At 41.7% G+C, this 26,416-nt stretch overlaps 1 protein-coding gene across 2 annotated transcripts in view; it reads left to right on the plus strand.

Annotated features, from left to right (window-relative positions):
* MED13 (mediator complex subunit 13) overlaps positions 1–26,416 on the plus strand; it is a 148,455-nt gene that overhangs the window by 11,295 nt on the left and 110,744 nt on the right. For both annotated transcript variants that reach the window (XM_056556697.1, XM_056556696.1), the window contains exon 3: positions 17,739–17,907. In XM_056556697.1, coding sequence (XP_056412672.1) covers positions 17,739–17,907 — 169 coding nt within the window. The remainder of the gene's footprint in view (positions 1–17,738; positions 17,908–26,416) is intronic.

The raw sequence follows: 26,416 nt of genomic DNA on the forward strand, positions 1-26,416 counted from the left end.
AACATGGCCTAATGCTGCCTGCTGAACTGTTCTCCCATCAAATGTGATGACTTCTCACAACCGCAGTGTAAACAGAGCCTAAATTGTCCTGTATGTTGGCTTCTAAGCTTTACTTGTGCCTGTCTCTGTATGCAGTAATGGCATCTAAATCTCAGCTATTTTTATCTACAGTAAACAGCAGCATATTGTGGCAGGGAGACTCAGATGCTGTTACTTGATGATTTTTACATGCTTACTAGTAGTATCATGTACCATCATAACATTTTGGCTTCACATTTTACTGCTCTTGCTAAAACCTTCTGTAGTATTTTGCACAGAACATAAGAATTTTCTCAGGATATATAGCGCGATATAACTCAACGTGTGTGTATGTGTACCAGCATCACGTCCAAACGGCTGAAGATATTAACATGAAACTTGGCACACATGTTTGTGTCAACAACAAACATAGGATAGGTGATTTAACCCTTACTCACTCCCATTTGTGAGGGTCGGGGTTTTTGTTTAAAGTTCCTTGCAAATCAAAGGGAAATGTTCCCACATAACTTCCGTACGGCTGGAGATATTTCAATACCTGGTACACATATTACGGGTCGGGATATGAAGTCAAAAGCTTCCTCCTTTGTTTATTTTCATCCCCAACAAGGACTGGGAAGGAAAAAATGGGGGGGGGGGGGGGGGGGGGTGTGTGTGTGTGTGTGTGTATAATATATATGTGTGTGTGTGTGTATAATAAATATATATATATATATATATATATATATATATATATATATTATTTATTTATTTTTATTTTTAAATAATGCACAAAAAATAAAATGTTTAAAGCCAAGCTATAATTTACCTATTGCATTTCTGCTATAGTTTTAGAAGGACCACTGGCACTTGGCTCATGTTTGTTTACACATCATGCACTTGTCTGTAGAAGCAGCACAGGAGAGAGCCTCATATTTTTCCTCTCTACACTAGTCTTTCACACCAAGATTTTATTTGAGCTAAAATCAGATATCTATTTTCTCTGCAAAGCAAGCAGTATTTGTCTTGTTTTTTAGTTTTACTCTGTCGGGTTTATCTAGGAAAGTTGCAATATGATCAAGAAGAAAATGAAAGCCAACCACTTACCATTTCAGGTCTTCAAACTTCTTTATTAGATAAGGGATTACTCACATACATGCAAGGGACTGGGACAGATCCAGGGGGTACAGATGGGCAACAAGCTCCGTTTCGCACTAAAAAAGTGCTTCCTCCATATGACCGGAGGAAGCACTTGTTAGGCAACAGGCTGTTTCGCACTAAAAAAGTGCTTCCTCCGGCCATACGGAGGAGGCCAGAGGAAGCACCTTTTGTATTGCGAAACGGAGCTTGTTGCCTATCTGTACCCCCTGGATCTGTCCCAGTCCCTTGCATGTATATGAGTAATCCTTCGTCTAATAAAGAAGTTTGAAGACCTGAATTGGTGAGTGGCTGGCTTTCATTTTCTTCTTGATCATATTGCAAATTGAACGCCTCTTTGAGCCTGAGCACCGCCCTACGTTTATCTTGCAGTGATCGCCCTTATCTCAGTATTAATTTATCCGCTTACATTGCAGTGCCGGACTACTTTCTATGCTTTTTTTAGCCCTTGTTACCATGAAGAAACCACTGTAACTGCTTTGGTAACTGCTAAGCCAATCTTAGTTTAGTACAGGCCTCAAAAAATGGCAGGTGGCCATGGCTGCTCACCACCCATAAGTAGTCCTGTTTGCTGTGAGTATACAGCAGCCTGATTTATCTATGCCCAGAATAGGTTTGTGAAACCCTACTACACTGTGTGCAGCTTCACAAGCCTGTTTTAGAGGACAGTTGCACTTTAAACTCTACAATGTAGTGGTACAAAAGCGAAGCTTGGTGTGTTAATGTTCCACATAAGCGGATCTCATGCTTAATATGCATCACTGTATGACAGACTTCTTTCAAAAATTAGCATATTGTTAGACTAACTGGTGCAAGTGTTTTACATATAGACAGTTTTAGTAAATATGGTCTCTGTAGAAAGCACCCTTCCTGTGTAAACGGGATAAGCAAGGGACAACGTTGAAATTGGATGCCCGCACAAATGATCCAGGGATCGTTCTCTCTGCCTTACCTCTCAATTATTGTACAAAGTTGATTGGTTCTTGTATTTGGCAGCTATCTGTCTCTGTGCTTTTTGTACATGATCTGTTGAATTACATTTGCTTCTGACTGCTTATGAATATACAGTGAGAGTATTTTTATCAGAAGTGGCAGTTACCCAAAGCAACCTCATTAAATCCTAGAGCTGCCACCTAATTGGTTTATATTTGGAAGTCTGCTGTTTTTTAATGTTTTAATAAATATACAGACCTCTTGCCTGGGTGTACAGTACTGACACCTGTATCCAAAAGTGTGGCTGCACAAGAATCTGTGAGTTCTGCTTTTTCATGGCATCAATTAAATGGTTTCTGAACCTTATGTAAGAAGCTATCTAATTTAACAAATACACAACTTTTATTTCAAGCCTGGAAATATTTAATCTGTATTTTATTGACATACATGTACTTTACTGTAAAATAAACTATGCAAAGTTTTTTTTCCTTTGGTAATAGTCCAGGAAACCTGTGTGGTTTTGCGCCATCTCCAAGTCTTTTGTAGTTAGCAGTGGTTATAGCTTTACATACTTTCTCTGATAGTATCAGTTAGTTTTTTGGCATGATATAGCCCTATCATGGACTTGCCAAACTGTGTGCTTTTTATGTTGTCAAGTTCACAATTTATTACAGTATTGAGGTGCATCTGTGTGTTTTTTAAAGTGCATTTTTGGTAATAAGAGAGACCTATTATTTAGATCAAGTTAGTTTTTATGTTAATCCTATTTAAGAATTTTTGGTAGTGTGTTTGTGTGTTTTTAAATAATCTTGAAGTCTTGCATTTTGGCCAGTAGGCCTAGAACTAAGATGATGCTTTTTGTTTTGTCTGTGAGATCAGGATAAGTTGACAGAAAGTGATCAGTACTGCATTATGGTAAAAGGTAGCTCAGAGCTCAGCCTCCCCCTCCCTGCAGAATGACCCCTTCAAAGGTGACAGAGTACGCCCAGACACACATCCTAATATTTTGAAAAAGACTGCTCCTTTCTTTTTTTCTTTTTTTTGCCAAGTCCATAGGGCTTTTGATGCAAAGCATATCTCTAGGGGTAGGGTCACACGTGCCGTATTTTGCTGCTTTGTATTGTCATACCCATTAAAGTGAATGGGTAGCAAAATCGGCACATGCTACCCTACCTTAAATGCTGATATAAACAGCTCGGTCAAGAAGGCTGCCCCCATAATAAAGTACAGAAAATTAATAAGTAAATAAATTACAATGTTCAGTATCTGGTTGTAATTGGGAACAAAGCAGCTCTAGGTGGTACGTTCTCTGTTTCTCCGTGCAGCACCTGGTGTTCTAAACAGTATGTTAAGAACACTGGGTTCCCGCAGGAGGGGCTTGTCACTTCACGCCATGCCCCCTCATGGCAGCCATCCCATATAGGCTTTATTTTACTCCTTAAAAAAAAAAAAAAATAACTTTTTTCATAAGAAAAGGAGTAAGCTTAAATGGGCACTATCGGTTACAAAAACTTTTTATGTTGTGCATCTTGGCAAAGCATTATCCTTTCTAATATACTTCATAACAATTTTTTTTTAAATTTTATTTTACTTTTTATAGAAATCATGGCTTTGTCCAAGCTGGAGCACAGGCATGGACAAAGTCCAGTAAGTGAGGGTGGGATGGCACTCCTCTGTGCTCTCTCCTGGCTGATGGCACCTCCTCCTGTGCTCTCTCCTGGCTAATGGCACCTCCTCCTGTGCTCTCTCCTGGCTAATGGCACCTCCTCCTGTGCTCTCTCCTGGCTAATGGCACCTCCTCCTGTGCTCTCTCCTGGCTGATGGCACCTCCTCCTGTGCTCTCTCCTGGCTGATGGCACCCCCTCCTGTGCTCTCTCCTGGCTGATGGCACCCCCTCCTGTGCTCTCTCCTGGCTGATGGCACCCCCTCCTGTGCTCTCTCCTGGCTGATGGCACCCCCTCCTGTGCTCTCTCCTGGCTGATGGCACCCCCTCCTGTGCTCTCTCCTGGCTGATGGCACCCCCTCCTGTGCTCTCTCCTGGCTGATGGCACCCCCTCCTGTGCTCTCCTGTCAGATCAGACAGTTCTAGCCCACCCTCACTTACTGGACTTTGTCAATGCCTGTGCTTCAGCTTGGACAAAGCCATGATTTTATAAGCCATGATTTCTATAAAAAGGAAATAACATTTTGTTGTGAAGTATATTAGAAAGGTTAATGTTTTGCCAAGATGGGCAACGTTTAAAAAGTTTTTGTATTTGACAGTGCACATTTAAAATTGTCCTCTTATAACTTTATTGTTCCACATATGAGACTCAATTAAAGTAAAACTTTTGCGCTGTTATCTGTGTAGTTTTTATCCGTACCACTTTTTAGATATTTTTTTTCTGGTATATGAAGTGACCAGAAATCATGAATTCTAGCCTCTGGTATACTTTTTTTTTTTTTTTTTTTAAGTTTACGCCATTGACCGTATGGTTTCATTGACGGTATATTTTTAGAATATGGACCTTTACGCACACAGTGATACCACATATGTGGGTTTATTTTTGTTTCAATATAATCACACAGTGTGGGATATAGAGAAATTTAAGACATGTCCATCTAATATAGACCCAGCCGGGTAGTAACTCAGGATTCCGATCTTTTTCAAGTTATTCAGTAGCTTTTATTTTCAAACTTCATCATGGGTCTTATAAACAATGTGGAGCTTGACATATCAACAGATGGATCTGAGCTAAGATCTTCCTCCTGATCTACACTTTGGACATGACGGCGTTAAATAACCATAGTTTTTATCTGTCTGCAATATATGCCAATTCTTTAGAATGGCTTTTTTAACAATTCTTTGCATTTTTAATGGGCCTCCTTGATATGGCATTGACCTTGACTTATTTCCATTTTGATAGTACTTATTATTTACAAATATTAATGGCGTATCTATAGGGTCCTAAGTGGCACCTTGTGTTGCTAATGGCTTCATTGCAGACTTTGAGCAGAGTTAAAGGGGTATTCCAGGAAAAACTTTTTTTATATATCAACATCAACTGGCTCCAGAAAGTTAAACAGATTTGTAAATTACTTCTATTAAAAAATCTTAATCCTTTCAGTACTTATGACCTTCTGAAGTTAAGGTTGTTCTTTTCTGTCTGTGCTCTCTGATGACACCTGTCTCAGGGAAACGCCCAGTTTAGAAGCAAATCCCATAGCAAACCTCTTCTAAACTGGGCGTTTCCCCGAGACAGGTGTCATCAAAGAGCACTTAGACAGAAAAGAACAACCTTAACTTCAGAAGGTTATAAGTACTGAAAAGATTAAGATTTTTTAATAGAAGTAATTTACAAATCTGTTTAACTTTCTGGAGCCAGTTGATATATAAAAAAATTTTTTTTTCCTGGAATACCCCTTTAAGTGTTTGGTGATACATCCACAAACATGCCATCCATGTGGCTTCGCTACGTGGGTGACGTGTTCATGACATGTAAGGGCAATGTTTGTTGAAAACCTAAATAAACGTCATAAAAATTTACGCTAAATTACTACAGTGATGGTATCCAATTTTTGGATGCTGAAGTTAGACGTACACCTGGGGGCTTTCATACAGCTATGCATGTTAAGCCTACAGATGTAAATAATACTTTGCATTAAAAAAAAAAGTGTTCACACACCTACGTTCAAAGGTCTGACACAAAGTCAATTCATCAGAGCCCGACGTATTACTAGCTCAAATCAAGAATACGGAAATAGTAAAGAAAAGTTAGTTCAGAAATTTATCGAAAAAGGCTATGATGCTAAACAGAAAATACGTGAAGGAGAGAAAGTTCAAGTGATGAATAGGAGAGATTTATTGAAAAAAATCTATTGAGCCTAAAACGTAAGAAGTACAGGATTGTGCAATGTACGGTATTTGGGTACGTACGACAAGAGAGCATGTATTGTTAAAAAAGCAATTCTAAAGAGTTGTCATATATTGCAGACAGATAAAAACTATGGTCAATTATTTAACCCCTTAAGGACCAAGGGTGTACCTGTATGCCCTGAGTCCGCTCCCATTCTATAAGTCGGGGCCACGTAGTGTGTGCAGCGTTGTAGCCCCTTATGGGAATTAGAACACTGAAAAAATAAATAAATAAATAAAAATAAAAAAAAGTGAAAGATCATTTAACCCCTTCCCTAATAAAAGTTTGAATCACCCCCTTTTCCCATTTAAAAAGTGTAAATAAACATGTGGTATCGCCGCGTGTGTAAATGTCCGAACTATAAAAATATATCGTTAATTAAACCGCACGGTTAATGGCGTACGCGCAAAAAAAAAAAATCCAAAGTCCAAAATGATGTATTGTTGGTCACTTTTTATATAATAAAAAATGAATAAAAAGCGATCAAAAAGTCCGATCAATGCAAAAATGGTACCGATAAAAACTTCATAACACGGTTCAAAAAATTAGCCTTCATACCAGCCCGTACGCATAAAAATAAAAAAGTTATAGGGGTCAGAAGATGACAATTTTAAACGTATAAAATTTCCTGCATGTAGTTATGATTTTTTTTTTTTTGTATCGAACAGATCAATTTATTGATGGGTGTCAGGTTGCAATAAAAATACAAGCATATTTGTTGGGATACAACCCGAGTGAACAGTAAAATACAAAGTAACATCAAATAGAACAAATGTGGGTTACAATGTGCGAACTAATAGTCGAGAGAATCCAGAAGCCGCGAAGAATCCTGGTGGAGGGCAGTATGTAAGATTAAGATGGAGACAACGAATACCTAATCTCAGGGCAGTACGAGGAGGATATCCAAGGGGACCAGACTTTGTGTCATAATGACTAACAGTGTCCATGCGCATAGCATTGAACTTTACAAACCGCATAATCTGATTAATCCTGTCTATTACTGCACCTACGGATAACGTTGCATTCTTCCACTGGCTAGCAATATGGATCCTAGCAGACAGTAGAATAAACTGGCTGTTGGGCATCCTGCACGGCCGCCTGCTAAGAAGACAAAAGACAGGGAGAAAAGGACAGCGGAAAGAGGATGGAATGGAGAGGATGGAGCGCCAGAATGACTGAACAACAGGACAAGTCCACCACGTATGCTGCATGGTGCCAGCAGCGTTACAAACCCCGAAAGCAGAGTGGTGGTGAGGAGGAAGGGAAGATAGCATGTAGACGAGCTGGGACATATGTTCTGTGTAAAATTTTTAGTGAGGTTTCAGTGAGGGAAACCTGCCAGCTCCCCTTACTTGGCGTGTCACAGCAGTCCTGCCATACCTCCATTGACAGGTCAATATGTAGGTCCTCTTCCCATCACCACATGAATGGGAGTTTCGTATCGGGGGAGGGGAATTCAATAAGCTATAGATCAAGGCAAGCAGTCCTCGCCTCGATGGGGAGTATAGTAGTAAACGTTCGTATCTAGTCAATGTAGGGATCCGGTGTGCGGGGAAGAGTGAGTGAAGGTATCCTTTCATCACTCACATCTCCACCAGGAAAGCTCGCTATAGGCTGCAGCAATACAGCTGCGGCTTATTACAGTTTAGTGACTGGTTGCCACGTCATGTGTGAATTCTTCCGGCATTTAGCGCTGCTTGCCCGATGCCGGGCTAAATGCCTGAAGAAACCACCTGCCCGGCACCTGGAACTGCATGTCCCGGGCATTGAGCTATACAAATTCAACATCCCTGACTTAGGGAGGGCCGATCGGACGGGACTGAAGCAGGTTGGAACCCTTCACCTGTCCTGTCAGTTAATTGGACCCCTGCAATATTCCTATAGTGGTCCTGATTAGCCCCACTAAACTACCAGCAACAAATGTTCAGCACTTTAGTTGCCGCAATGAACTTTGCACATGTTCGTCCTGCATCTAAGGGTCAAAGGAGTTATCCCATTGCAAACGCACGTAAGTAGTCAGCAGAGACTTTAGGAACTTTAGATGGAAACTGCTTTACCTATTTCATAGAATGTGTGGTGTGTGTGTGTGTGTGTGTGTATATATATATATATATATATATATATATATATATATATATACACACACCACACACATACACACATTCTATGAAATAGGTACCTCAGCAGCAGTTCCTGAAATTTCAGCTGCATGTGTATTACAAAGTGTCAGCACTTCTAGTACTGAGTTACATACGTTCGGGGAAGTAATATCAGATATATAGACATGAACATGAACTCATACACCCGTTAGGCTCTGTTCAAAGATTGTCATGTTTGACGTGCAAAGTAGCACTGCATGATTTGCTGTTCCCATCAAAGCGGTGAACTCTATGAAGGAACCCAGTGCTTCTTATTAATCAGTGGGCTCAGTTGAATGTCATTTGTGACAATTTTGTGATTAATCCAACATTCACTGTTTTCTGCTGCTATGACTGCTAAAAAAAATCCTTAAATATGGTTTCCTAAAATGACTTATCTTGCCTTTTTCATACAGTGAATGTCTTGGAGAGAAATATTTCCTCTGAGACTGAACTGCTTGCAATTTGATCTGCCCTTCATTTACATAGCTTCTGTATTTGGGAATGTCTCGCAGCTTGTTCTGCAAGAGCCATATGCCTGCTAATAACGCTGGTGTCCTGTTACATGCATTTGTTTCCTTCCCTGCTGGGTGAAGCAAGTACCAAGCATGTTTCCAGTTTTGTAGTATTTTTCCCATGTTTACTAGAGAAAGTGTAATTTCCCCCCCCCCCCCAACATGTACAGATTTATAGGATTCCAGAGCTTCTCAAAACGCGTGGCAAAAATCTGACCTGGTGTTCTAACACGGATTGTCATGTGTGCTAAGGCTGGGTACACAGTGTGTACTACACACCACATTTTTCCTTTTTTTTTTCCCCCACAAGTACCCTTGGCATGCCACAGAAAACTGGGTGCGAACATGTACTGTAATGGACAGTTTTTAGCACCATTCACTTAAATGCCCTAAACAGAGTTACTTAGGGAGTCCATTTAGGCAACTTTTCAATGGGATACAGTAATTTTAACTGGACTCAATAGCCCTGTCTACTTTTCTGTTGAGATCAGTTAAATAAGTTGATACCAGTGGAATGTGTTCCAGACTTGGTCATTGAAGTGAATGGTGCCTGGTACTGTTCATCAAGATTTATGTTGGGATACCATCAAGTTTCATTGATGGAAAGAGGGTTCACACTGTTTTCCAAGACTTAGCATGTATGCTAAAAAGGCATTAAAATCTGAGTGCACCAATAGGTCTCCATAAAGTCAATAAAGTAATGTAATTTGTCTTTGTTAGCTGGTATATATTATCATACCTCTGGACATAGTCCGTTCTAGTAAAAAGCTTATACTTTTAAACTTCGATTAAAGCTGGGCAAACCTGCTTGTTTCAGTCAGATTGGCAGAATACATGTTGTTTATGAAGGCTTCTCGACTCTCCTTGATGGCAAATCTTTGGGGAAAGATCGGCTGGGCATTTAGGAATTTAATAGAACGGATACTTTTCAGCAGCTTTGTCCTCATTAAAAACACTTGCACACATTGACCAGCGTTTATGACCCTGATTTACCAGAGTTCAGCTTATATATCTTTAAAGCGCAACTTTCACCTAGCATAGGCATGTAAAGCTGCACCCACTGTGTACTAAGGCTTCACAAGCCTATTCTAGACATACCTTTTATAGAGATATACAGCCCCCTCTCTATAGAAACAATGGGGGAGTTTTGGAAAAACCTGTGAGGAGAAAAGTTGATAAAGCCCATAGCAACCAATCAGATCTTAATTTTTTTTTAAAAGGCCTCTGAGAAACAAGAAGCAATATAATTGGTTGTTATGGGCAGCTGGTCAACTTTTTTCCTCTTCACAGGTTTTGAATTCTCCCCAAATGTGGGCAGCGCTCCTGTAACGGGGGCCATACATCTTAGTTGGACAGCTGTCAACAACTGTTCTCTCACTCCCTGTAAACATGGCCCAGATTTATCAATCAGTCCATGACAGAAACTGGAGTTATCTGCCCGCAGTGACCAATCACAGCTCAGCATTCATTTTACCAGAGCTCATTAAAGAGCAACTGTCATCTAGAATAGGCTTATAAATCTGGGCACAGAAGAGTGATATTTGCACACCAGGGGAGCATCAGAAGGAGAGTTAAATAAAAAAAAAAAATTAGCGGAGTGTACCCCCCTTTTTTTAACCCCTTAAGGACTTCCTGGACATGCACCATAAATGTAAGGAGCCACGTACATTTACTGCACGGCTGTAAAGCAAGCACAGCAGCTTGTTCACCAATGATGGCAGATACCAGAAGGACAGTACTGATCAGGGCATCTGAAGTATCTCTGGGGATTCATCAGACCACCCACAGTGCAATGAATCAAGATGGCCGCCGGAAATTCTCACCTGCTGCTGGCCACCTGCTAAGATCTTCTCCTCTGGTATGCCTTCTAGCAGACCAGAGAAGCAAATCACCGATAACACTGATCAGCATTGACCAGTAAAAGCAATCAAAAGATTGCAATAAATAGTATAAAGTGTAAGGGGGAAGGTTAAAAAAAAGGTTTAAGTATAAAAAAAAGCCCCTACCCCAATAAAAATAAAATTCCCCTCAGTCTGCTAAACAAATGTAAAAAAAACAAAACAAAAAAAAAAACATATTTGCTATGTGCGTGTGCAGAAATGTCTGAACTAAAAATATAATGTTAATGATCCCATATGGGGAATGGCGTAAACATTAAAAATAAAAGTCCAAATTTGATGCTATTCAGTTACGTCACAGCCCAGGAAAAAAGAATAAAGGTAACCAAAAGTCACACATATGCAAAAGTGGTACCGATAGAAACTACAAATTACTGTGCATAAAGCCCTGCAAATGGAAAATTAAGAAAGTTAAAACTCTGTAACGTACACAAAGTAAAAAAATAAAAAATAAAGAATTATGGGTTTCTTAACAATTTTCCCAAAAAAATTTTTTTGTGGTGCTATACAAATGTAAAATGAAAGGTGTTTTACAAAGTACAATTGGTTGCACAAAAAACAAACCCTCATATGAGTCTGTGGATGAAAAATGTCTCTTAGGTAGTTTTTATTTTTCCTTCTCGCCGGCTGTGTCCTTAAGGGGTTAATAAATATGCCCAATGTTGCCTTTTTGTACGCTTCCTGGAACCATGTAACATATATTTTAGTGAACCCTTTCATGGATTTACCTGTAGTTGACATACATTTTTATTTATATATATAATATATATATATATATATTTTTTTTTTTTACGTTCTTAAAAAGTTTACCTCATAGCTCATTAAAAGACCTTTCCAAAGATACCTAATTTGTCAAAAACGGTCCAGCCGTTCTCTGGTAATTGCCACCCAAAGCAGTAAGCAGCCATGTCATAAAGACTACATTTCCTATGACCCCCTGCTCCTGGTTCCTTTGAGCTGCTTCTCTCTCCCCCCCCCCCCCCCCCCCTCCTCTCCCCCCAAGGATATTATAATAAATTATTATAGTGACGCCCACAGCTCCTTCCCTTGTGGTTATCCCCTCCCATCCTCACCACATGTTCTCCCCTGTCCAATAGGAGAGCTGGCTGCAGCTGCCTGGAAAACAGCTTACATAGCTATAATGTACAGTGTGGAGTTGCAGGGGTTCCTCCAGCTGTTGCAAAACTACATTTTCCAGCATGTCTGGACAGCCAACGGCTGTCAGGGCATGCTGGGAGTTGTAGTTTTGCAACAGCTGGAGTTGCTCTGGTTAGGAAACACTGGTATAGATTATGGTGCAACATTTAGGGACTGAGGACAGGGGGACAATGTGGACTTATGGACCTCTCAGCAGCAGTGACCCACAGGAATGCTATGCTTTCTCTCAGCAGCACACTGCTGTAAACTTTATTCCAAGAGGCCAGTGAGAAAAGGGACTCACAGTACAATAGCTAACATGGTTGTGAGAGGCAGGCACATAAAGGGTTACTGCCTTCACTGAAGGCAGCACACTATAGCACCCGGGCAGATGTCACCACGGAGACCGAGGGGGGAGCCGGCCATGCTAAAGCTGATTGCAGACACAGGCTCTGTTTCTGCTCACATCCAAACGGCTCAACTCACAGCCCTGAAACTCCCCTACTGTTCGCTCAGCCAATTAGAGCAGAGCACAGAACAGCCTAATGAATATGTATGAGGTTGGAGGAGCTGCAGGGGGAGTGAAGGATCCTGGGAGTTTGTGACGTAGCGTCGACCTAGCTGACAGCCCCATAGGGAATAACAGGTAGACGCTACTCACATTAGAGCCCCAGGCAGCAACTTCCTGTGACAGCAAAGCAGCTAAACTGTGCAGAAAAGGTAATGGAGCACAATTAGTAAGTTGCATAAATTCTTATTTAATGACCTTAGAGCACTACTTCATTAGCACTGCAGTTGTCCTTTTTAGGTACAAAATACATCAAAGGCACAGAAGGGACAGCACATTTTCTGCTCTGCCTCTGCAAAGCCAAGTGTATTACAATGTGCTGCCCATGGGTTAATATTTTTTCGGCTTAAGATCGACATAATGATACCTGTAGGTGTGGTTAAAGATATGGAAATCGTCTGCTTCCCCTTCCCTGAAATCTGGCTGTGTGCATATACTAGGAAGGGATATGGTGTAATGTGCCAAATCTAGAGTGCAGGGCTTGTTTTTATTTGTTAACTCCGTAGTTTAGTGGACAATTTACATTTCCTTCTCCGGTGCATGCATTTGTTGTATTAATATGCAAATATAATCCTTTGCACCACAGAGGCGGAAGCTGACTCTTCAAGTTTTTCTGCCTCTGCCGCCAAATGCCCTTGATCTCTGAATATGCATACTCTCTTCAGTGTGGTCTCACAGGCATAGGGTCTTGCCTCATTAGGACGTGATTGATATTGGAATGTATCCAAAATCCATCAGCATGAGGACCAAATGGCCATACACTCACTATTGACAGCAATGCAGCCTGCACGGAATTACGCTAAAAGAATGACCATTTTAACTCTTTTGGCGGAGTCAGAAATTACAATTGAAAACAATAGGAGGCTGCTGCAGTGGAGTTTCCAAGCGGAATTTCCTGGTGTGTGTATATATGTATCTCTCTATCCTCTAATATCAGCGGAGAGACCGTGAGGTTGGTTCTGGAGAAACGTAGGAAGAAGGTGAGTTTAAAGTTTATTTTGTTTATTTCTGAAGCTCAGGATAGTACAGTACAGCGGCTGATTATTTTGGGGTGGGGGGGAGCGCTCGCGGGGTCACATGCGCTGGGCTGATAAACGGTGGGACCACCTTAATTTACCAAAATACTGTGATACACATTTTTGGTAATAACGCCCAGCTCTACGCTATGGCAGCAGACCCCGGAGGACCCCACTGCTGACACAGAGACATAAAAAAGTAAGACTACATTTTGCCAAAATGAACTTGAGTAAGTCAAATAAATCATTCTGGGGAAAATGTCCTGTGGACCAATGAGACCAAGAGTTTTTTGGTAAAGCACATAATTTTACCGAAAACTGTATGAGGCCTACAAAGAAAAGAACACAGTACCTACAGTGTAATATGGTGCAAGTTCAATCGTGTTTTGGGGTTGTTTTGCTGTCTCTGGCACTGGGTGCCTTGAATGTGTGTAAGGCATCATGAAATCTAAGGATTACCAACGGATTTTGGGTCTCCCTGTACAGCCCAGCGTCAGAAAGCTGGGTTTGCGGCCGAGTTCTTGGGTCTTCCAGCAGGACAATGACCCCAAACATACGTCAAAAAGCAACCAGAAATGGATGGCAACAAAGCGCTGCAGAGTTCTTAAGTGTCTAGCAATGAGTTCAGATCTAAATCCCATTGAACACCTGTGGAGAGATCTTAAAATTGCTGTTGGGAAAAGTTGCCCTTCCAATAAGAGAGACCTGGAGCAGTTTGTAAAGGAAGAGTGGTCCAACATTCCGGCTGAGAGGTGTAAGAAGCTTATTGATGGTTATAGTAAGCGACTGATTTCAGTTATTTTTTCCTAAGGATGTGCAACCAAATATTAGGTTAAGGGTACCAATAATTTTGTCCAGACCATTTTTGGAGTTTGGTGTGACATTATGTCCAATTTTCTTGTATATTTTCCTACTTCCAATACACACAAAGGGAATAAATGTGTATAGCAAAACATGTTACTGCAATCCTTTTCTGTGAGAAATACTTCAATTTCTTGAAAAACTCCAGGGGTGCCAACATTTATGGCCATGACACTGTGAGTAAAGTGTGTGTGGATAGATATATAAATATTCTTCTGCAGATTTTGGTGTCTCCTTGGTTTATATGCAGGACTTGGCATCCAGCCCATCCTTGTCTGCAAATCCTGCGCCTGGTGCATGGACGGTGAGATTCTCCACTGTGGCCACTGTCACTCAATGAGGGTGTGCCATTATTTTCAATAATGCAGGCATACAATATGCAAACAGATTTTAACTTCAAGTAGAACCCTGCATGTCTGTCAGCCAAGGAGGGACAGGAAATTCACTGTTAAAGAACTATGTTTGAGATGTGTTTCCCCTGAACTGCAGAAGTGATTTAGCAAAAAATAAAGCAGCGGTCATGTTTGATGTACATGGCATCATTAGATGGGGGGCACCAGGGTGTCTGCACTGGAGCAGCTGATAATTTAACCAGTGAATTATTGAGTAGAATTATTATTATTTTTTTTTTTTAACAACCTTTCCTGTTTAGTTTTTAAATCTCCTTTTAAAAAAGCAATGGGATTAACTATATAAGCTATTAGAGAATATTTTTGCATATGTCTTGTGCTTACCTGTCTTAGATGATGTGGCATGCATTAGTTTGGCTCCATATTGGATGTGGTTTCACACTGAAATGATTCCCTAATGCTGCCTATATTTCCCATATATTCTTTGGCTGATGGTGTGGTGTTTGATGACTGCACCTTTTTATCTAATCAGAACTGATTTAGACTCATAAAAGGATGGCAACCAGCCAATTGCTGTTACTATCTGTGTACATGCTTTGTTGTAAACACACAGTGAGCAGCACACACTGTACATGTTTTTTCTTTCAAACTTAGCAATAAATCCTGCTATGCTCTGAATCGAAGCAGTCAGTGATTGGATCTACAGCAGGTGTAGTGCCAGAAAGGTCTCACACAGCGAGGGGAGAGGCAGGGGTGTGTGGTTCCTAGAAAACAGGAGGTTGGGGCTACTCTTAGTGAGGGCTTTGCACAGAGACCAGGGGGATCTGACAATGTACTTCTTTCTCTAACTCTCTTCATGTAAGTGTCCGCTGAAGGAGGGGAAACTTCTCTATACAGCTAATGAATGATCTTTAGACAAATGGGTTTGTGAGAGGGGAAGGATGTGCTATGGGTTTAGTTTCCCAGAGTACCCCTTTAAAGGAATGAAGGGTATGGATGCAGCTGTGCTGGAATTAAAGGAAATCTGTCACCAGTGTCACCTGCACTAACTTGTCAGTACCGACATGGTGCAGGTGACACTGATGACAAGGGTACTCACCTTGTCCCGTTCCTTGGCGGGGATCTTCGATAATCTTCTCCATGAGCTCCGCTCTATACACTGCTTGGGGCACGGGTGGAGCTTACTGATGTCACCACTGCTGTTTTCTCACAGCGGGATCCAGCAGGAAGCAGCAGAGGTGATGTCATTAAGCTCTGTCCATGCCCCAAACCGCTGCTGTGCTCTGCTGGGTGTCGCAGCAGCAGTGACCTCAGTAAGCTATGCCTGTGCCCCAAGCAGGGTGCCCGGAGCTGACGGAGGATCCCCACCACGGAACAGTATGACACTGGTGACAGATTTCCTTTAAACAAATAGTAAATATTACTAGTCATAATGTACCAAGTATTTACTAAATGTTTATTTCAGTTTGGAAAGGGCAATATAGCTGTGACCTGATCTTCTGTAAGAAAACAAAAGGTTCATCATGTACGATTCTTTTCTCCTAAATCGGCCATGAAAGTTTACCGGTCATTAGCAAAAACTTTTTGTATAATGTAGATAACATTATATGTATATTTATAATCATTTGGCTAAATTTATATATTTTTATCTGAAAAAATGCTGTCCCTGCAGCTATGTGTCTCTATGAAGAGTCCAAATACAGGAAGTGAGGGCAGGACAAGTAGGGCACTGTGCAGGCTCCTGGCTTGTCAATCATCCTGCTGTGATAGCCACGAGTGTGTCGCAGAGCCTCACTGCACAGAGCCCAGCTTGTCCTCGGTGCACAGAGTCCTGCTTGTCCACCCACAATTCCTGTGTTTGGTCTTTTTACAGAGACTCACCGGCGATAACTGCAGGGACAAAAATATACACTTTTTTAATTAAAATTTTCTTTAACCAATGTATATTACAAATATACATATAATGTTGTTTTCTACATTCTATAAAACATTTTTGCTAATAACAGGCACACTTTAAAGGGGTTCTCCTCCCCTAGACATCTTATCCCCTATACAAAGGATAGGGGCTAAGATGTCTGATCGTGAGGGTCCAGCTGCTGGGGACCCCTGCGATCTCTCCTGCAGCACCCCCGTTCACCAGCTGCACAGAGCATAGAAAGCTCCGTGGCTGATGGGCGATATGGGGGCCGGAGTATCGTGACGTTACGATACTCCGGCCCCTGTATCGCCCGTCATCAGCCAGGTGCAGGAGAGATCGCAGAGGTCCCCAGCAGCGGGACCCCCATGATCAGAAATCTTAACCCCTATCCTATGGACAGGGGATAAGATGTCTAGGGACCCTTTAATGGACAACCAGGAGACGCCCATACACATTGGTCTGTACTACTTTATGCCTGTAGTGCAGTCCAACAATTTTATTTTCAGCTGGCCTTGAAGTTTGTGCCAACAGAGTGTGAACATAGATTGATTTTTATTTTTTACAAAATGTTATGTTTAGAATACTTTGTCATTTTCTCAACATTATGCAAATGTTAATTAACATGGTATTTTTCCTCTGCATAGCTTTTGATAAATCTCCTCCATTGTCCTGGTCACTGTATAGCGCTATATAAATAAAATAAATAAATAAAAATAAGAAATTACAGGATATCACACTGCTAGTATGTATATGCAAACTGCCCATTGGTGCATGTGAATACAACCACAAGAGAGTCACTTGTATAGCAAATATATAAATGTATTTTCTTGGTAAGCATTAAAATCAACCTAAAGTTGAGAATGGAGTTTGACAGCAAAAAATAGCAGCATCACCGATAAAATGTATATACTTACTAGTTTGTGTATGGCAATGTGTAAACTTCTATACAGTAACTGCATTTGAAGTATGCATTGTTCAGGAATTGCCCATAAGTGGTGGTGGTATGTGGTTATCTGTACACAACCTGTGTATGTAAATATCGTAAAAGGGCTGTATAATGGGCACTTGTATCATCCACTAGGGTATCCCTTTATAGGCATTTGTATAGATATTCCTGTATAGCAAGTTCAACATTCAGTAATTCAATGGTTTTCCTCTACATGCTATTTAATGTGCAACCTACCAGGCAGATAAGTGTGCAGTAAAGACTTGATATGACTATGGGAAATGTCTTACTTAGGCAACAGTGCTTTGCTGGTGGCTTTGTTACTTTATAATATTATTATTATTATTTTTTTTTTTTTTAAATCATTTTTTTTCTTTCTCCCTTTCTAGTGGAGGAAGATGGCATTTGGGATAATGGTCTCTCATACGATTGTCGTACTCTGCTATTCAAGGCCATTCATAACCTGCTGGAGCGGTGTTTAATGAACCGAAATTTTGTCCGCATAGGAAAATGGTTTGTTAAGCCATATGAGAAGGATGAGAAACCAGTTAATAAAAGGTGAGTTTATCCCTTATGTAATGAGAACATTCAACCTATGAAAGTTTTCTGTTAGAGTACCTATCATGATCTAAACTCTTCCTAATCCCCCGCCCCATCTGTCCCTTACTCTAATTGACACTATGCCTGTTTTTCTTTTCATCCAAAGCCCGCTCTTTCTACCTGATTTATTGTATTCTTGGCTGCTCATTCAGCTGTCCTAGTGTGAGGGAGGAAGGGGACCTGACCCAGCATATAGAGGCTATCAACACAGCAGCCTGCAGCTCTAAATCCTCTCTCTGCTTACAACTGCATGTGCAGAGAGAAGAAAGATTGGAGCTCAGAAAGTAAAATGAATGAGGGCATGCAGTAAGGCAGAGTCAGGAGTATGCTCTTCTGTGCTTTGAGCACAGTGCTGGCTCCTGCCTGTCTGATTGACAGGCAGGGAGCAGTGCTGAGCTTGTCTGGGTCCCGGCTGCAGTCTGACATTTCGGAATCCAGCATGAGTCTGAAATCTATAAATGGGGCTTACGGCCAGGACTGGTAGGGAGACCCCTAGTGGTCACTTTTTCAAAGGGGAAATTTAAATAGAAGCATACTTTCTAATAACATGCAATTGGAAAGTTATTCAGCATACATTAATCTATAATCAAGTTTTTTTTTTTTTTTTTTTTTTTAAAGGTACCCTTTAAATTTTTTCTTGTCAATCTTTGATATTGGTTCCTATAACAGTGCCTATTACATACCAGCAAAATAAGGCACAATACATTACCTGCTTTTTCTCTACTTTGGTCCCACTTGGTTTAGACATTTAATTCTAAGCTGGAGGTTTTAGGATGTGAAAAAAAAAGTCATATGTGCAAAAGCGGCATCAATTAAAAATTGTAGATCACAGCATAAAAAAAGAAACCCTAATACAGTGTTGTATAAAGAAAACTAAAGTTTCAGGGGGAAGAATAGTTATTGGAAACCATATTTTGTGTAGAAAGTTAGATTTAGATTTTTTTTTTTTTTTACAATACTAGAAAAGCTGTGTAAACGTGTTGTTATAATTTCATTGACTTACAGAATAACGATAACATGTCTTTTTACTGTAAAGTGCCCTCAGTAAAAACTAAATTGCTGTTTTCTTAATTTCTCCCAAGAAAAATTAATTTTTTGGTTGTGCCATACCTGTTTGTTGTCCCTGAAGCGGAGCAGCAGCTCAGATGAGATGGCTGCTCCCACAATCATGTACAGAGGACAAAGGGAATCTGTCAGCTGTATTGAACCATTAGATGGCTGTTGAGACGTTAAAGCAAACTGTACCTAGGGCTGGGCGCTATGACCAAATCTGCGTATCACTGTATTTTTGTAACTTTTGGCGGTTCCACGGTTCCCCCCCCACCCCCCCACCCCCAACAAAAATAAATTAGCAGCCCAGCGCTGCCCCCATCGGGGTAAATACTCACATGTCACCCGCTGCCCTCCTCATGCTGTTTGTTGCAGGCGCAGACACAAGGTAAACAAAATAAACTCACGCATGTTCCGACGTCTGCCCTATGTTAGGGACGGGAATGTCGGACAGCCGTCAGCCTATCACCGGCCACAGCGATGTTCCACCTCGGCCGCTGATAGGCTGAGCCCACTGTCATGTAAGGAGCTCTGAACAGCTTCTTACATGATAGTGGGCTCAGCCTATCAGCAGCCGTGGCGGTACATCGCTGCGGCCGGTGATGGGCTGACTGCTGTCCGACGTTCTGTTCCATTCACAAGGAAGCAGATGAGGCCGGTACCGGACCAACGGGAGGCGAGTTAAAGTTTATTTTGTTTTTTTGCAGACCGGGCATAGGGATACCACACAGTATAGAGTAGTTTTGCAACATCTGGAGGTCGGCAGGTTGAAGACCACTGGTATAGAGTGTCAGTGCCGGCGGCCGCAACAAACATGAGGATGAGGAGGGCAGCGCATGTGGGTGACATATCAGTATTTACCCCGATGGGGACAGTGCTGGGCTGATAATTAATTAGGGGCAGAACAGCGGTCGTGGGTGACTTGTGATTAGTTCCCTGATGTGAGGACACTGCAGCGCTGGGCTCATTCATTCATTCATTCATTCATTCCTGAGGGGGAGGGGCCCAACCGGTATAGCGTTATGGGTTAAAATTCATATCGTGCAGCACAAAAAATGTCGGTATTCGGTATGAACCGGTATACCGCCCAGCCCTAACTGTACCTTTCCTGGAGCTGATGGCACTACATCCTTGACACTTGGCTGAGAAATCAAAAGGCAACTACCAAGTTGCGCAAGTGCCGCAGCCTTGCATGCCTCTTCGTTTGCGTTGTGAAGGCCTGCCAGACGATAGCACTTGAGCAACTGGGCACGATACAGTTTGCGTTTATATCCTAATAAAATAAATATATACATACACAGTGGTGTCTGCAGCCCTTAGCATCAAATTCAGCTGACAGATTTTGTTTAAAATATCTACTTTATTTCCATTAACAACCAGCTTAGAAGAAACCTGAACCAATATCTAGTTTAGAGAAGTAAAAAATCAATTTTTAAAAGTTCTTAACCTTTAACAGTGTGTTGTATTTGATCAATCTGCTTGATACACCATAAGGAGTGAAAATGTATGTCTGTAGGGGAGATTCTGTACATTTTAACATGAAATATACAAGGAATGTATTTCCAAGGCTCACTCTGTCCAAGACAGCTGGACTTGGAGAGATGCTGAAAGTAGGACAGTTTGGGATAAACGTCAGGAGCTAAAAGCTGTTGTCACGTATTTCTTACTATATATTATATTTTATGTTTCATTTAAGATCTTAGAGGTAAAGAGCATGTGACCTTTTGCTTCATATGAAAATTGGAAAAGTGTGACTCAACATTATCTACAGGAATAATTTAGTTATATTGCCAACTTTATTTTGACCTCCTCACCTCTAGAAGATTCCTGAAAGCACTTGTATGATTTAAGCAGTGCAGTACCAGTTAATCAAACCTGTGCTCAATGTGGCTATTTACAGAGGGCTTGTTCAGAGTGCGGGGAAAAATGGGATTCTGCTGCTCTCTGCGATCTGGGGAATTCCATCGAATGGAACGCATGTCCGCCCAAAGAATGAACATGTTCATTCTTTTGGTAGGACTCCACCTGACTGCATCACAGTCTGAGATGGTGCACGTCCGCGTGATCCTACAGCCCATGGTTTTGGTGGCGACAGTGAACATTCAGTTGACAGAATCCTGCTGGCTGAGTGCAAGTGAGCGCTGAACCTGTGATTGAAGCGTTCTGCTGTGATCTTCCCATACTCTATCTAGCAATCTGTGGGGGGGCTCTTCACATGATAATAGTAGATTTGTTGGGATCCCAGTGCAAATTTATTTTTATTTCTGTTTTCATGACATTAACCCTTTTATCTGCAGCCTGTGGTTTGAAGTTGAAATCCACATCATGTCACGGTTATTGTTGCATTGCATATTGATCGCAAAATTTCCCCCCTGACATCAATTAGGAAGTCCAAATCCACAATAAATTCTTATTTCTGCAAAAATACTGCTGAACTACAGCAAAATAGAGTAATTGTATTCATCACACAAAAAGTGATATATTTTTTAAACCATCAACATATTTCCCTCAAAATCTACATTGTGTGTGTGTATATGTACGTATGTATGTATGTACGTACGTACGTGCGCGCGCACACACACAAACAATTAGGGATATTGATTTTTTTTTTTTTTTTTTTTAGAGCCAATACCGATAACCTGTGAACTTTCAGGCCGATAGCTGATAACTTATACCGATATTCCGTGCATTTAAATTTTGGGGCATTTTAAAGCAGGGCCCTGTAACCGCGAAGAGGGGTAATATTTTGGGTGCTTTCGTACAAGTTATCTTGGATGTTCAAAGTATTAACATGTTTGTGATAGAAGTAGAAATTTTATTAGCCATTTCTACTTCTACCACAAATATGTTAATACTTTGAACATCCGTGATAACTTGTACAAAAGCACCCGAAATATTACCCCTCTACGCTGTTACAGGGCCCTGCTTTAACCCCTTCCCGCAGAATGTCATATATAAACGCCGGGTTGTGCAGTGCGTTCGCGCATCCCGGCGTTTATAAATGACATTCAGTTAACCCGGCGATGCGCAGCATCGCACGGGTTAACTGCCAGAAGTCCCGCTGTTTCCAGCAGGGGACAACTTCTGCTTCACCCCCAGGACCATCCATTGATGGTCCTGGTCAGCGATCACTATGATTGGTCCCTGTGGACCAATCACAGTGATCTGGGGTGAAAGTTCAGATCCCCCGCACTGCCCGCCCCTGGAAGTCGGGCAGAACGGGGGACGATGGCTGCGGGGGCTCGCGGGGACCTGCGGCACAGGGGGGGAACACGAGGGGACCGGCGGACTTACCTGGCGGGACCGAGGAGCAGAGCGGGACCGGACACGTGGAGGAGCAGCGACGGGACCGGCAGGTGAGTGTATGGTCCTCAGAAGCAGCAGTGAAGATCTTCTCTGCTGCTTCTAGGAGTCTGAAAACTACAACTCCCAGCATGCCTAGACAGCCTTTGGCTGTCTGGGCATGCTGGGAGTTGTAGTTTTCAAACATCTGGAGGGCCCCAGTTTGGAGACCATTGTATAATGGTCTCCAATCTGTGCTCTTCCAGCTGTTGCAAAACTACAACTCCCAGCATGCACTGACTGTCCAGGCATGCTGGGAGTTGTAGTTCGGCAACATCTGAAGAGCCAGATGTTGCTGAACTAAAACTCCCAGCATGCCCTTCAGCTGTCTGGGCATGCTGGGAGTTGTAGTTTTGCAACAACTGGAGACACACTGGTTGGGAAACATTGTTTCTAACTCAGTGTTTCCTAACCTGTGTGCCTCCAGCTGTTGCAAAACTATAACTCCCAGCATGCACTAACAGACCATGCATGTTGGGAGTTGTGGTTTTGCAACATCTGGAGGGCCCCAGTTTGGAGACCATTGTATAATGGTCTCCAATCTGTGCTCTTCCAGCTGTTGCAAAACTACAACTCCCAGTATGCACTGACTGTCCAGGCATGCTGGGAGTTTTAGTTCAGCAACATCTGGCCCTTCAGATGTTGCCGAACTACAACTCCCAGCATGGCCTTCAGCTGTATGGGCATGCTGGGAGTTGTAGTTTTGCAACAACTGGAGACACACTGGTTGGGAAACATTGTCTGTTTCTAACTCAGTGTTTCCTAACCTGTGTGCCTACAGCTGTTGTAAAACTCTAACTCCCAGCATGCACTAACAGACCATGCATGCTGGGAGTTGTGGTTTTGCAACATCTGGAGGGCCCCAGTTTGGAGACCATTGTATAATGGTCTCCAATCTGTGCTCTTCCAGCTGTTGCAAAACTACAACTCCCAGTATGCACTGACTGTCCAGGCATGCTGGGAGTTTTAGTTCAGCAACATCTGGCCCTTCAGATGTTGCCGAACTACAACTCCCAGCATGGCCTTCAGCTGTATGGGCATGCTGGGAGTTGTAGTTTTGCAACAACTGGAGACACACTGGTTGGGAAACATTGTCTGTTTCTAACTCAGTGTTTCCTAACCTGTGTGCCTACAGCTGTTGTAAAACTCTAACTCCCAGCATGCACTAACAGACCATGCATGCTGGGAGTTGTGGTTTTGCAACAGCTGGTGCCCCCCCCCCCTGTGAATGTACAGGGTACATTCACATGGGCGAGGCTTTTACAGTGGGTTTCTCGCATCTTGAGATGCAGCAAATTTTGCGCCGGGAAACTCGCTGTAATCTCCCGCCCATGTGACTGTACCCTAAAAACACTACACTACACTAACACAAAATAAAATAAAAAGTTAAAAACACTACATATAGACATACCCCTACACAGCCCCCCTCCCCCAATAAGAATGTCCGGTACACCACTGTTTCCAAAGCAGAGCCCCCAGCTGTTGAAAAACAACAAATCCCAGTATTGCCGGACAGCCGTTGACTGTCCACGCATGCTGGGAGTTTTGCAACAGCTGGAGGCACCCTGTTTGGGAATCACTGGCGTAGAATACCCCTATGTCCACCCCTATGCAAATCCCTAATTTAGGCCTCAAATGCACATGGCGCTCTCACTTTGGAGCCCTGTCGAACAGTTTAGGGTGACATATGGGGTATCGCCGTACTCGGGAGAAATTGCGTTACAAGGTTTGGGGGGCTTTTTCTTCTTTAACCCTTCATGAAAAGGAAATGTTGGGGTCTATACCAGAATGTTAGTGTAAAAAAATTTAATTTTTTACACTAACATGCTGATGTTGCCCTATACTTTACATTTTCACAAGAGGTAAAAGGGAAAAAAGCCCCCCAAAATTTGTAACGCAATTTCTCCCGACTACAGAGATACCCCATATGTGAGCGCAAAGTGCTCTGGGGGCGCACAACAAGGCCCAGAAGGGAGAGCGCACCATGTACATTTGAGGTGATTTGCACAGGGGTGGCTGATTGTTACAGCGGTTTTGACAAACGCAAAAAAAACAAAACCCCACATGTGACCCCATTTCGGAAACGACACCCCTCACGGAATGTAATGAGGGGTGCAGTGAGAATTTACCCCCCACAGGTGTCTGACGGATCTTTGGAACAGTGGTCCGTGAAAATGAAAACTTGTACAGCCCACTGTTCCAAAGATCTGTCAGACACTAGTGGGGGGCAAATGCTCACTGTACCCCTTGTTACGTTCCTCAAGGGGTCTCGTTTCCAAAATGGTATGCCATGTTTTTTTTTTTGCTGTTCTGGCACCAGAGGGGCTTCCTAAATGCGATATGCCCCCCGAGCAAAATTTGCTCTCAAAAAGCCAAATATGACTCCTTCTCTTCTGAGCATTGTAGTTCGCCCATAGTGCACTTCAGGTCAACTTATGGGATACCTCCATACTCAGAAGAGAAGGGGTTACAAATATTGGGGGGTATTTCCTGCTATTAACCCTTGCAAAAATGTGAAATTTGGGGGGAAACACACATTTTAGTGGAAATGTTTTATTTATTTTTTACATATGCAAAAGTCGTGAAACACCTGTGGGGTAATAAGGCTCACTTTATTCCTTATTACATTCCTCAAGGGGTCTAGTTTCCAAAATGGTATGCCATGTGTTTTTTTTTTTGCTGTTCTGGCACCATAGGGGCTTCCTAAATGCGACATGCCCCCCGAGCAAAATTTGCTCTCAAAAAGCCAAATATGACTCCTTCTCTTCTGAGCATTGTAGTTCGCCCATAGTGCACTTCAGGTCAACTTATGGGATACCTCCATACTCAGAAGAGAAGGGGTTACAAATATTGGGGGGTATTTCCTGCTATTAACCCTTGGAAATATGTGAAATTTGGGGGGAAACACACATTTTAGTGAATTTTTTTTTTTTTTTTTTTTTTTACATATGCAAAAGTCGTGAAACACCTGTGGGGTATTAAGGCTCACTTTATTCCTTGTTATGTTCCTCAAGGGGTCTAGTTTCCAAAATGGTATGCCATGTGAGGGTTTTTTGCTGTTCTGGCACCATAGGGGCTTCCTAAATGCAACATGCCCCCCAAAAACCATTTCAGAAAAACGTACTCTCCAAAATTCCCTTATCACTCTTTCCCTTCTGAGCCCTCTACTGCGCCCGCCGAACACTTTACATAGACATATGAGGTATGTACTTATCTCGAGAGAGAAAATATAAGTATACATTTTCACCTTTTACCCCTTGTAAAAATTCAAAAATTGGGTCTACAAGAACATGCGAGTGTAAAAAATGAAGATTGTGAATTTTCTCCTTCACTTTGCTTCTATTCCTGTGAAACACCTAAAGAGTTAAAATGATGACTGAATGTCATTTTGAATACTTTGGGGGGTGCAGTTTTTATAATGGGGTCTTTTGTGGGGTATTTCTAATATGAAGACCCTTCAAATCCACTTCAAACCTGAACTGGTCCCTGAAAAATAGCGAGTTTGAAAATTTTGTGAAAAATTGGAAAATTGCTGCTGAACTTTGAAGCCCTCTGGTGTCTTCCAAAAGTAAAAACTCATCACTTTTATGATGCAGACATAAAGTAGACATATTGTATATGTGAATAAAAATTTTTTTTATTTGTAATATACATTTTCCTTACAAGCAGAGAGCTTCAAAGTTAGAAAAATGCAAAATGTTCAAATTTTTCATCAAATTTTGGGATTTTTCACAAGGAAAGGATGCAAGTTACCACAAAAATTTACCACCATGTTAAAGTAGAATATGTCACGAAAAAACAATCTCGGAATCAGAATGATAACTAAAAGCATTCCAGAGTTATTAATGTTTAAAGTGACAGTGGTCAGATGTGCAAAAAAACGCTCTGGTCCTTAAGGCAAAATGGGCTTTGTCCTGAAGGGGTTAAAATGCCCCAAAATTTTTATGCACTTAATATCGCTATAAGTTATCGGCTATCGGCCTGAAAGTTCACAGGTTATCGGTATTGGCTCTAAAAAAAAAAAAAAAAAAATCCATATCGGTCGATCCCTAATTGTTTGTTTGTGTACGTACAT

Source organism: Hyla sarda, chromosome 2 (assembly GCF_029499605.1).
Source record: "Hyla sarda isolate aHylSar1 chromosome 2, aHylSar1.hap1, whole genome shotgun sequence".
In the NCBI taxonomy this organism is placed as follows: Eukaryota; Metazoa; Chordata; class Amphibia; order Anura; family Hylidae; genus Hyla; species Hyla sarda.